Source organism: Rhineura floridana, chromosome 6, assembly GCF_030035675.1.
Source record: "Rhineura floridana isolate rRhiFlo1 chromosome 6, rRhiFlo1.hap2, whole genome shotgun sequence".
Classification (NCBI taxonomy): domain Eukaryota; kingdom Metazoa; phylum Chordata; class Lepidosauria; order Squamata; family Rhineuridae; genus Rhineura; species Rhineura floridana.
In genome coordinates, this window is record NC_084485.1 from 150,050,592 (window position 1) to 150,063,887 (window position 13,296).

The 13,296-nt window shown below is 42.6% G+C and overlaps 1 protein-coding gene across 1 annotated transcript in view; it reads left to right on the plus strand.

The window, feature by feature from the left end:
* Window positions 1–572: 572 nt before the first annotated feature.
* The window catches only part of RGS8 (regulator of G protein signaling 8), a 47,113-nt gene continuing 34,389 nt past the window's right edge, over window positions 573–13,296 (plus strand). Inside the window, exons 1-3 of the mRNA XM_061630663.1 lie at window positions 573–634; window positions 1,440–1,498; window positions 5,167–5,284. Of these exons, the coding sequence (XP_061486647.1) occupies window positions 573–634; window positions 1,440–1,498; window positions 5,167–5,284 (239 nt within the window). The remainder of the gene's footprint in view (window positions 635–1,439; window positions 1,499–5,166; window positions 5,285–13,296) is intronic.

Below are 13,296 nucleotides of genomic sequence, written 5' to 3' on the forward strand. Positions count from 1 at the left end.
GGGAGACCAGGGTTCAAATCCCTACTCGGCCATGAAGCTCACTGGGTGTCCTTGGGCTAGTCACTGTCTCTCAGCCTAACCTACCTGACAATGTTGTTGTGAGGATAAAATTGGGAGAGGGAGAATCATGTTTGGATGTCACCTTGAGTTCCTTGGAGGAAAGTTGGGATATAAATCTAAGGATAAATAATAAATAAACTCACTACAAGAGCCAGAATGTTCTTGGTTTGAATCCTGGCTGATCCTGATGAATGACACAGTGTAAATAGCGGGAGACTGGCTTTCTACCTGGGCCTGGTCAAGTACTCTCCTGCTTGCTACACTCCTAGCTTTCGCTCCAGTTCAAGACCTCAGCTCCAACTCTGGCTCTAGCAGTTCACCACAGGGACCCTGGCCAAGAGAATGACCACTGTAGGTCTGGTCCTGAGCATGGCTACCCCTGGATCCAATTGCACTACTCTTTTATCATCCAATAAATATATGACCACCAAGTTGTGATGGTGAGAAGGCTCTGGATACACTACTGTTGGGCCAAATCTAAGGAAATCCCCTCACAGTAAAGGGTAGGATCGATGGCCTTCAAAGCCCCTTACATCTCTGGAATCAAAAGAAAGGAAGGGAAAGTGAGGCAGAGGTGTGTCTGAGCTGACTGATGATGGGGAATCAGGTGAGAGGAAGCATGAGAATGTGTGAGATAACACCCAGGGCTGGATGAGCTGAGTTGGGGAGGAATTCACACATTTCTAATTAGTTGACTCTCTATTGTTAAAAAAAAATGGCTGTGCATTTATCACACAACTGCATCCAATAAGAAACCTGCTTTGCCGTTTATTAGATGCAATTTGACTTTGGTGGCGCTAGCCCTCTTTAATAAAACTCACTAGTGTTGCTATTCTCCCCAACCCCGCTGCACTGGCTGCCTACACAGAAATCTTCATGGATTTCCCATCTTATCCTAAACCCACCAAGGACTTAGTTAAAACAATGCAGGCTGATGTTTTGTTCTAATGCGGGAGCGACAGCCACATTGAATGCTTATAGGGGAGGAGGACTCCCGTCTGAATACTCCCTGCAAATGTTTATCAGACATTTACTGCATCCCCTGAGTGGTGGATTACTTTAATTTTGTAGAACCGAAGGGATTTAAATGCCATCAGGTTAACAAGGAGGAGCAGGATGAAGGAGGATGCTTCCAAATGCTCTGATCAGGTGGGCATTTCTCAAATCCCACCCATGGATATGTTGTGAGCCGGCTCTGCAGTGCTAGCCAAATCTCAAGCCTGCTCAGTTAGACTGCTTAGTGTTTACTGGATGTGATATGCAGAGAGCTTTCGGCTGAGCTGTTGCTTAGGGGAATAGTGGGAGGGGGAGGCAGGGAGGTGTGTCTCTGTGTGTGGCTTTTGCCCCCAGTTTAAGAGATTGCTCTCTTCCCTCCATAGAGCCTCTCTGACCACACAATTGGCAAAGACCTCCAGAGCACGAGGACAGGTCAAAGGCAGTGAGTATCTTTGCTTGGTTTCTATGTCTGTCTGCTTGTTTGTCTGTCTGAGATGCACGATCCATGTTTAATGAGCCTGCTCTTTCTGAGTGTCTGTATTTGATGGACATTATTGCTATCTTTGCCCCCCCCCTTTTTTTAAAACAGACATTTCTATTCCTCCCTTTTATCCTTTGCTGTTGTTTTCCCCATGGAATAGCACCATCCTAATATATTAAAAGGGCGTTATTCGTCTTTGTACAGTAACCTCTTGCTTATACTGGGTGCCACATAATGGGCAAACTCTTACTCCCCACGCCCTTTCCCCACCCTAGACTTCATAATCTGCATCTGAATATGCTGAAAGAGTTGTCTTTGCACCTGTTCCATGTATCACAAAAGGAAAAGGAAATTCCTTTGTAGGGGAAAGTAAATGTTGAAGAGGTGGAACCACCCTTGTGGTTTCCCATTCAAAGTTAGACCTCTCTTTTACAAACCCCCTTTGTGCCATCCCTGTTGTTGTTAGAACAGTGGTGCAGGGAAGCAGATGGAGAAAAGGGAGACTTTACCTAGTGCTTTGGTTTGTTCCTGTAGTAGCTGTAAAATCATTTGTAGACTAAAACCATTTTGGAATCTAGGAGGAATAGAAAGGGGGGGGGAAATAGGAGATGGTTCATCTGTTCCCTAACAGAAGGTGCCTTGGTGGATAGGATGAAGATAAACTGTGGAGAGGAGCAGACCAGTGGAATATCAGGTGTCAAAAAATATATGAGGCCAAATAACATCAGGGCAAAACTTTGAAGTGCTTGCAAGTTTAGGGTTTCAGAAAGCTGCTTTGTCCTCTAACACCCCAGCCTATCCGAAAATTTTGCATCACTGCACAGGGAAGGTCAAATCTTTGGTCAGCCACAGAACCTTGTGCACACACAGAGATGGGGCAGAAAAGAGAGCCCATTTCTCACACTGGAAATCCTAGCCAGTGGAATCCAGAGAAACAGCCTCACGTGCTGCAGCTTCATGTGGGGGTGGGTGGGCTGAGACTGTGTTAATGAGGAAATTCAAAGGGTTTTAGGGGATTACAGAGATTGATTTCAGCAAAAATACAGCACAAGGCAGATGGTTGGGATGAGGATTAAAATTAATGCACTTGCTGGCATTTAATTCAATCCTTGCTCCATTAGTTAGAAGAGAATAGGCTGTCTGTCTCTTTCTCTCTCTGTGTGTGTTTTAACATAATCGGATTTTTAAAGAAATGCTGGGATTGACCACTACTAGCCTCCTTTGGAATTTTGAAGGCCTTCAAAACCATCTCCTTGCCTGCATGCTACCAATCCTTCTTTCTGTCTGCTTTATCTTTTTTCTTCCAGCTAAAGCAGGAAGGGAGGACAGTTTTGCAGATGATTCTACTTGTGCAATGCTAAACAGAATATACCTAATAATTGGTTCTATAGCTGTAACACTGTCCCATCCCATTCCCTCTATGTTCCCCATCAATATCCACCCTTAGTATATATATAGCACATTTTAAGGCTCCAAAATGTTTCACATACATCATTTCAAAAGTCTTGAGTACACCAGCCTTGTAAAGTAGGCCAATATTATTACATCCATGTTATAAAATGCAAAGGCTGAGAGAATAGCAGTTTGCCTAAGGCTACCAAGGGAGCTTGAGGCAGAGATTATATCTGAGCCATGGGCTTTTCCATTTCACTTTTGGCCCTTATATCACCTCTCATTTTTTATTATACCCATACTGCAGATAGGAGGCTGAGGCTGAGAGACAGAAGAAGCTTATCTATGTTCACTACTGCAGCAGTCTTCAACTTTTTCAGACTTGGGGCCCACCTTTAACTCCAACCTGCAACATAAACCCAACTCTTAGTTGATTTTTTTAAAAAAACACCAGATCCCCCCCCCAATGTTATTGGACTTCAGCTCCAATCAGTCCTGATCTTGCTGGCTATTACTGATAGGAGCTGAAGTCCAACAGCATCTGGAGCAGATTTCCCATCCCTGATATATACCCATCATTCTCCTCCTCTCCGAGCACAATGGTGACCGCACGTGAAGAAGATGAAGAAACTGCTGTGTGAGGCTTAAACGTTGCACTGGAGGGAAGTTCTGGCAGGGCCTGCTTGTCACCCAAGGAAGGAAGAGGCTGACCCTGGTAAAATCCCCTCTTCCTGCACAACTATAAAACGTAAAGGAGCCCTGTCCTATGCATCTGACCAACACCCCTCCCCTCCTTGCACCTCTCTCCTTTTCTTTCATAAAAAGAGCGGTGGTGCCATCCACTTTTGGTCACGATGCAACACACACACACACACACACACATACAGAGCCTTCTTAGTCCTGACCCATATGTTGAAGGCCAGTGTGCTAAGGAGCTGATGGGTGAGACAAGGTTTGAATGGGAGACTTCCATGCTCATTCTCTTTGGCCAAACTAAGGTGCTATAGGGGAGGCATGTTGTAACAATTTGTGAGTGGAAGGGGAGGGAGTGTTTTCAGGGGAGAATTGGTAGCTGGCCACTTTTTAGCCTTTCCCCACTGCTGTGTCCTCTTCAAACACCCCCAGGGTGTTTAGACCACTTTTCCCTCAGAGGTGTTCAGAGACCTGAGTAAGCTGATGGAGAAACGGCCTTGAAGGGAGAAATTGGTGGGTGTGGGAAGGGTTAAGCACTCCCAAGTGCTTACTTCCCCCCACACATGCCTCCTTCAGGCCATTTCCCCTCTAGCTGGACTTATTTCTGCGCAGTGATCCCAGCTGGGAGGAAATTAGCTAAAAACAGCCTGGGGGCATCTGCAGGGGAGGCAGTATGTCTCAGTATGCAATGCACCTACCACAATACCACACGGTGCTAGGGGATGGTCAAGTACCCCTGCCTTGCCTGCCAGTTCTTCCCCATAAATGCTCTTCCCTGCCCCTGCAAACACAGGTTTGGGAATTTATGCTACAGTGGCTCCCATCTTCTTCCTGTCTGCCTATTCTTTCCATCATGATGTTTATTGCAATTCTGTTGACAAAGTGGCACTGAGCTCATCAATCACAGCACTTGATGTTCCTCCTGTTGGCTAAAAGCTCTGAAGGCGGGAGCAACCAGGGTAGCTCATCTCACACAAATTGCTGGCAAGCTTACCTGAACATTTTGCTTCATAACTTTCTTACCAGGAGAGCTAAAAATGTACTGTTTTTTTTAAAAGGTCAGAGTCTGTGCCCCCTGTCGGCTTTGGATCTGGTACATCAGTACCCTGTGTACCTGCCACTAGGAGGCCCTGGCTCCAGCTGGCCAAAGCCTCTACTTATTCCTAGCTCTACATGCATCCACCTTGGGGACTTGCTGGCAGATTCTGCAATGTATTTGCATGTTAACATTTGAGTCTTTAAAGAACCAACATCTGTTTACATCCACATGAAGTCCGGTTATTTCATTTACAGACCAGTTTCAAGGTCAGCCAGCTTTTCCATGGTGCCTGTCCAGCAAACTCAGCTTGCCATGAAGGGGTGACAAGAACATGAGGGGAGCTTCTCCTCCTTAACCAAATCAGTCCTAAGCTGAGACTTCCTTGTTTACTGAACAACATGGAGATGCCACCCCTCTACTTCTTTTCCATTGGTTGTTTGGAAACTTCATCTTAGCCCCAGATCTAGCCAGGTAAAGGGATGATAATAATTTCATTTCTTGCTAGGACCCTTTCTATGTTCTGAAAAGCTACAAGAAAAGTCAGCTGTTACTTCCAGGAGGCAAGAGAGTTCACAGGCTGGAGGACAATCGCCCTGCTTTTGCAGAAGGTTCTGCAGTTTTAGGTAACAGAACAAGACATTGTTACTTTCCCTTCCCTGTCTCCTGGAAACTACACTTGCCACTTGCCCAAGCCAGTCAGTGAAGGAATTGACGGAGTGGGATAGCCTGCATGATAATATTGCTGATGCCACAAAGGTAACTGTTAAGAACTAACGCACCTCTCTCAAAAGTGTCTCCAAAGTGTAATAGGAGCAGACTGTACCCCCTCAGACTGTGGGAGGAGAATACCTTTTTTGAATGCTCTCTATAAAAAATATCAGAGAACTAGCACGTGATAGATTCTAGCTCAGCCTTCTCACTGATGTGCTCCTTTTCTACATGCAAGGAGCTTTTTTTAAAAAAAAATGACCTACCTCATTCTGTCACTTTAGGGTTCTACCATTTTGTCTTGTTGAACGTATAGGTAGAGCCTTATTTCCAAATAATGTGATTCTGGACTGACACATGTCAAGCTCATCTTCCCCTGCCTTCTTCTTTTCCCTTTTTGCTCCCCACAATTTCATTGTGTGTTTCCCATTTTGGACGTTGTCAGCCATGCTCCATCCATGATCAGGTTACACACTTCCTCTGTTTTGCCGCAGTCTCTCTGCCTTCTGTATATTGTCATTCGGATTCCCTCTTTCAGTCCCTTGCTCTCAGACACCAGAGGAGTTTAAGCAGCATTGCAGGGATAAATGTCATGTGCCTGGACTGAAAGATCTGTGAGATTTTCACAGTGCTTCCTAGAATAGACCTTGTGAGCAAGGGTGGTGTTTGGGGAGCTTTGGATAGAAGACACCAAAAGCATTTCAAACTGACCTATTGTATTAAGGTACTGTACAGCATTTCTCCTTACAAAGGGCAAAGTGGTATAATGGTTAAAATAGCAGACCATGACTGAGGAGACACAGGTTCAAATCCTGCCTCAACTATGAAGTTCAATGAGTGATCTTGGGTCCGTTACTATCTCTCAGCCTAGCCTGCTTTGCAGGGTTGTTGTGAGGATAAAATGCAGAGAGAACCATGTATGTCATCTTGAGCTAACTGCAGAAACATACAGTATCTGTGTTCTTGCTTAAACAAACAGGATGCATTAAATTGGCAACAATTCTGCCTGCCTACTTGGTTAGCAAAATACAATCTGCCATGCTCTGTAATTGATCTCCTGACTTAGATGCTTTTTACTAAATGTTAAAATTATGCAAATGTTTGTGTTAGTTTGCAGGATGTTATATGAAGAGATGTGAAGCCCCCCAAATCAGAAACAAATGGGAAAAATCTTTTTTTTCCATTTCCCCCCGAATATTTCTGTCTCTCCCCCACCAGAAAAAAAAGAGGGGGGGAACCACAGGAAAGGCGGGGGAAATGCTTTTTTCCCCTGAATTTTTCTGTTTTATTTTTCTGGGCCTTTACATCTCTTGCTATGCATCCATAAGAAAAGGTCAGACCTGTGATACTGATTTGCAGAAAATATAAGGACAGCACACTTTATTTGGTGGTTAATAAGTAGATTAATCCACTAAAGGTTTGGTTGACTGGAAAGCCAGTTTTCACTGGCAAAAGCAGATTTTAGTTGATGGTGCTTGAAGTTAAGGCTATGTTTATTTTAGAAGGCTCTTTTGGTTCTAGTGTGTTACAGTCCTAGGGAACTCAAACAAAAATACAATGGTCTTCTATCAAGGAGTGGTAGCTTTAGTTTAATAGGGTATAAGATATTTGATACCCTACCCTCTGTGGCTCAGAGTGGTAAGTGGCGGTAACACAGCCGAAGCTCTGCTTACGGCCGGAGTTCGATTCCAACGGAAGGAGGAAGTCGAATCTCCGGTAAAAGGGGTCGAGGTCCACTCAGCCTTCCATCCATCCGTGGTCGGTAAAATGAGTACCCGGCATATGCTGGGGGGTAAAGAAAGGGCGGGGACGGAACTGGCAATCCCACCCCATATATACGGTCTGCCTAGTAAATGTCGCAAGACGTCACCCTAAGAGTTGGAAACGACTCGCACTATAAGTGCAGGGACACCTTCACCTTTACCTTAATATACAAATATACTTTGGCATAATTGTTTTTTTTTTATCATTAATTTTTATTCAAATTTTCAAAAACAAAACAAAACAAAACAAAAATAATTAAACAATAAAATAAAATGTTGACTTCCGATTTGTTGCAGATCAGTTATAGGTCTACAATATATAACAAACCTGTCTCTTAAATTATATTACAAAATCACTTTCCTCCAGTAGTTATCTTAATTAATCATCAAATCTCATAAACATTACTTTATTCTTTCCACAAAAAGTCAAAGAGAGGTTTCAATTCCTTGAGAAATATATCTATCAATTTTTCTCCAAATAAACATGTCGATTAATCCATCTCATCAAATCTGTTAGGTCCAATAATTTCAATAGCCATTCTTCCATTATCAATGTTAATTCCATCTTCCATCTTCAATAATCCTGTTGTCCAGTAATTTCAGTAGCCATTCTTCCATTGTCAATATCCCATAATAATCTTGCTGTCATAGCCATAGTCATATAATAAGAGTCTGATGGGAATTTCCTTTATCACAAATATTTCCTTGCCATCAACTCTGAATGTGTTGCTGAAATATTGTTGTAAAGTCATATCTCTGTTCTTCTTTTTTACGAAATGCACTGGCACATCTCTTGAGAGTTTTTCCATTGTCACATATCTGTAATTAATTCCATAGATTTTTTCTATGTCAAGCTCCATCACATCATTCCAGTCCAGAAATTTATCCGAGACATTGATAGCTTTATCTCTAATATCTTCATTAATTTCTTCAGAGACAACATTGAATTCCAAACAGTAAATTTTATCTCTAATATCCATAAGCTCCAAGTCTTTTTCCAGTTCCACATTTGTTCCAATCTCCAGGGCTTGCATCTTCCCTTTAATTTTTCTTTTTTCATCTTCTAATGCTTGTCCAGTTGTATCTCTGATCTCATCAACCTCCTCTCTCACAAGATCCCCTATTTCTTTAAGCTCCTGCTTCATTTTGCCAAATTCAATTTTCATCTCCTGTCTACCCTGTCTCAGGGTTTGTTTTGTTATCTCAATCTCATCCATTATTTTCTGAAGCATAGTTACTTCCAGGATCTCAGCCACTTTCTTGATTGCCATTCTTAAAACCACGAAGAAAAAAAAACACCACTTCTTATTCCAGCAACAATTGGGTTAATATTCCAAGCCTGATGACATCACAGTGTAGACAGCACAGCCTGCCTTATCTCTTATATGTTCAGGAATGCAAAACAAATTTAGTTCACAGCATCAAAATAGTTAGTGGCATCGTGAACAAGCAGATTCGTCAAAATGAAATAGACCAAAAAAAATAGTCCCAGACATATAATACTCCAAAAGTTCATAAATCAGATTTATTTATTTTTTTTCTCCTCGGAATAGAAATCCCTCATCCGTTTGTATCTTTAAAATGCACACATTCCAGGCCAGCTTTTTGCAATAATAACAAAGATAAGCTTTTTCAATTTCTTTCCTCCTTAATTTCGTGAATGAAAGAGAAGAGTTATAACTCACCCAGGGATTCTTTATAGCTGATTCATTGACATATCTCTTTTTGCTGCAACAATTTAAACCAGATGATAAAAATAGAAAGAAGGATGCTTGCCTGTTAAAATCCGTTTTCCTTTGAAGAAAAGATAAACATGTCGCTTAATCAGTTAGAGCTTGTTTGGAAGTCCGTCCAGCACTGCTGGCTGAACCTTCTCTCATAAACTAATGAAATCCAGCCCTCCCAACAAACACAGGCTTTTGTGGTTAATCTCTATGTTTCTCCCTGCCCGGGAGAAAGTCTTTACCAGTAAAAAAAAACACGTTCTGACTGATTTTAAAACTGAAAAAGCTTCCTCTGAGACGAGAGCTCGTCTCAAAGGCAGGCACAGGCGAAGTCACCCTTCCCGGAAGTCCATTTTGGCATAATTGTTAAAAGGCAGATGATAATAAACTAAACAGTCTTTAATTGGTTAAGAATTCCAAAAATATGCTTTCATGGTAATTAAGAAATGAATTCTTTTTTAGTTATCATTTCTAAATTGTTTGGTGCAGAATGTGATCAGATTGTATTGGTCACTCATTTGGGTTACTAACAGTATCTTGCGCACATATTATAAAATACAGGTACGTGGCGCAGAGTGGTAAGCGGCGGTAACACAGCCGAAGCTCTGCTCACGGCCGGAGTTCAATTCCAACAGAACGAGGAAGTTGAATCTCCGGTAAAAGGGGTTGAGGTCCACTCAGCCTTCCATCCATCCGTGGTCGGTAAAATGAGTACCCGGCATATGCTGGGGGGTAAAGAAAGGGCGGGGACGGAACTGGCAATCCCACCCCATATATACGGTCTGCCTAGTAAACGTCACAAGACGTCACCCTAAGAGTCGGAAACGACTCACACTATAAGTGCAGGGACACCTTTACCTTTATTTTCCTTCATCAAATGCTACAGGGTGTGCTAAAGGTTCTCCTGTTTTCACAGAAGCTAAATGCTATAGGGCATGCTGCATGATGCCAGGCTGATAATCATCTTATTCAACTAACATTTAGATTTGCTCTAAAATTACATTTAAAATGTTCAATAAATAGAAACCGTCTAAGAGTGTTTATAACAGAAGGGAGAAGTGGGCACAGTGAAATTAACTTGGAGACAGTGCCAAAGCTTTCTGCAAAGGCTTCCCATATGGCATCGAGAAATGTCATTTTATATTTAACTGTGCAGTCATGAAAACTTCTTGCAGGCAGTTTCAGAGCAAAGTTAACCGAAGAAAGTCCTCTGAGGCTCAGAGAAGAGTTAAGAGCGAGAGGAGAATTATCATTGAGATATTTGAAGTTTGAGAATCAGTATGGTGTTAGTGCAGTGGCTTTCAAGCTCTTTTTGGGAGCCCTTAGCAATGAATGCAGGCTTCTCAATGAGAAAATCAGCTTCCCAGAAAGGGAGCTTGCCCAAAACTCTCCTTCTTGATGGATGGATGGATTCAGTTTGTTTATATGCTGCCTTTCCACAGTGAGCTGTGCCCAAACTGGCTTACAACATCCACTTGTTATCAAAATACAAAACATGAGGCAACAGGGAGAAATCAGATTATAAAACATATCAATAAATTCAAACAAGACAAAATTAATTCAGTAAACCTAGATATAAATTAAATATTACAAAATAAATAATCTAGACTTCGTACATAGCAAAAAGAAAGTTCACAGACAATTGCAATCTGAGGAGGGATGTGGAGTGTGTTCTGGAGTGCACTCTCAGTTGAAGAAGGGAGGTGGAGATTGCAGTCACAATTGAAGCTTGCACTTGCTTACCAAGTTTGACCTGACAAATTGCTACTGTATAAGGGCAAGACGGATTTTAAGAGTCTAGTAGATTTGAACTGTTTGGCCATCTCCCACTTACCCTGCTGCTTTAGCAGTTGTGTCCCTGCAGTTAACATGGAAATTTGATTTGGCTCTAATACCCTGATTTGCAACCTTGTGAATTCAGCAAACCCTTGCATCACACGGGTACACTTGGCAGAGAGCTGTTACTGGCTGCAGCTCCGTTGAGTGTACAGTAGCGGGTTCATTGGAACACTCAAGCCCACTCACCACTACAAGGTGACAATCCAGTGAGTGAGTGATGCCGTCGGGAGTCATGTACTCCCAGCAGGGTCACCCATGGCGATGAGGTCAAGGGAGAAGAACCAGACAAAGAACAATCCAAGAAAGTCCTCAACGGCAGAACAGGCGGAGGATAACAATGTGTATGTTACAACTGCTGTGAAGGCAGATGAAGGCTGCAGCAGATAAGACTTTCAATCGTCGTGGTATCCATACCATTGGATCAAAGCCTTTTTCTGTCAAGATTGTGTGTTGATCATTGTGCGCCAATCTCCCCACATAAAACAAGTTCACAGGCGTCTTCCAAAACAAAAGTCCTGTGGCGACTGGCAAATAGCGACGGGGGCAGGACTGTGAAATCTGAGAGCCCCTAGTCATGGACCAGCACATGGGCAGTGGTTACAGATTGAGTCATCCTGGCTCAAGGACCGAGGCAGTTGAATAGTTCGGCAGCTGTATCCATGACTGAGCAGCCCTATTCAGGATCCACTCTGCTCATCCCATATGGGGAGGGGGCTAGACAAGGTGCCCTAAACATAATCTGCCTCATCTCTCCCTGAATGGATTACCGCATCCAGTGGGGTCACCACTTAGCGGTTGCAAAAGACACTTGAATTTTGGAACATGGAACATATGGACATTGCTGGACAAAACAGATAGTGAATGTCCTGAACGCAGGCCTGCCATCATAGCAAGGGAGTTGAGACATTTTAATATTACCTGAATGGAATTCTACTTCTGACTAAATGTGACTAGCTTATAACAACACTCTTTTGCCAGAAAAATAAATTTAAAACATCATGGAAGTGCCCTCGGTCAAAACACTGGCATCTCCTTGATTACTTAATTGTCCGTGCTAGTGATCATCGTGATGTACTCCTCACTAGGGCCATGACAAGTGCTGATGACTGCTGGACAGATCACCGATTAATTCGATCCACTATGGCCATTAATATTGTTCCTCAACGTAGGCTCCAAGGAAGAAAACCAAGGGGTACAATGAACACCTATGCCCTTCAAGATCCTATTATGCAAGCTTGTTTTCAAACAGTGCTTAAGAAACATCTACCTATGGAAATCCCTGAAAACATTGAGGGACACTGGATTAAACTGAAGACTTCCATTATTGCAGCATGTGAACAAACTATTGGATGCCAAACTAAGAAACATCAGGACTGGTTTGATGAGAATAATATTGAGATTGTATGTATCATCGACAAGAAAACGAAGGCCTTCCGGATATGGCAGAACAACATTGACTGTATTGCTAAGAAGGCCCAAAGAAGAACTAGAGAACTTAAGAACACCTGGTGGACAAAGAAAGGTCAAGAAATCCAGCACTTTGCAGATGCTCACGATTCACAGGGCTTTTTTAATGCCACAAAGGCCATCCATGGACCAACAAATCATGCTACAAATCCCTTACATTCAAAGAATGGTACCAAACTTCTTAAGGATAAAGAGTCTATTGTACTGAGTTGGAAAAATCACTACCACAACATCCTTAATTGTAACTCTATCGTGGCTAGTGAGGTCTTCTCACAAATTCCTCAACAACAAACCAGAGATGAGCTTGCAGTATCCCCAGATCTGGATGACATCAGTAAAGCTATCAAACAAATGAAGAACAAAACAAGTGGACCTGATGGGATTCCTGCTGAAGTCTTTAAAGAAGGTGGGCCTGAACTTACACAACAACTTCATAAGCTCATTGAAAAGATCTGGATGAGGGAGGAGATCCTGGAAGACCTTAGGTAATTATCACTCTTTTTAAGAAGGGTGATAGAACAGATTGTGGGAACTACTGAGGTATCTCCCTTCTTGCTACTGCAAGTAAAATCCTTTCAAGTATCCTTGCAAATCGCCTCCTACCTATCTCAAAGACATCCTCCCCGAATCCCAAATGGCTTCCGCCCTTGCAGGGGGACAGTGGACATGATTTTCACTGCACGACAGCTTCAAGAAAAATGCCCAAACCAAAACCGACCTCTATATATGGCGTTTATTGATCTGACTAAGGCTTTTGATACTGTAAATCGAATTGCTCACTGGACCATCCTTCTGAAAATTGGATGCCCTGATAAATTTGTGAATATTTTGCAACTCCTCCATAACAACATGACAGCAACAATTTTGGATAACAATGGCTTTCAGAGCGATTCATTCAGAGTTGGATCCGGTGTAAAACAGGGGTTCGTCATTGCCCCGAACTTATTTGCCATTTTCATTGCTGTGATTCTACACCTTGTTGAGGGGAAACTTCCCACTAGTGTGGAAATCACATATCGAACAGATGGAAAGCTTTTTAATCTCAGTAAGCTGAAAGCAAAAAGTAAGGTAATTACAACCTGCCGATGATAATGTAGTCTCCGCACATTCAGAGGAAGATCTTCAAACTATCCT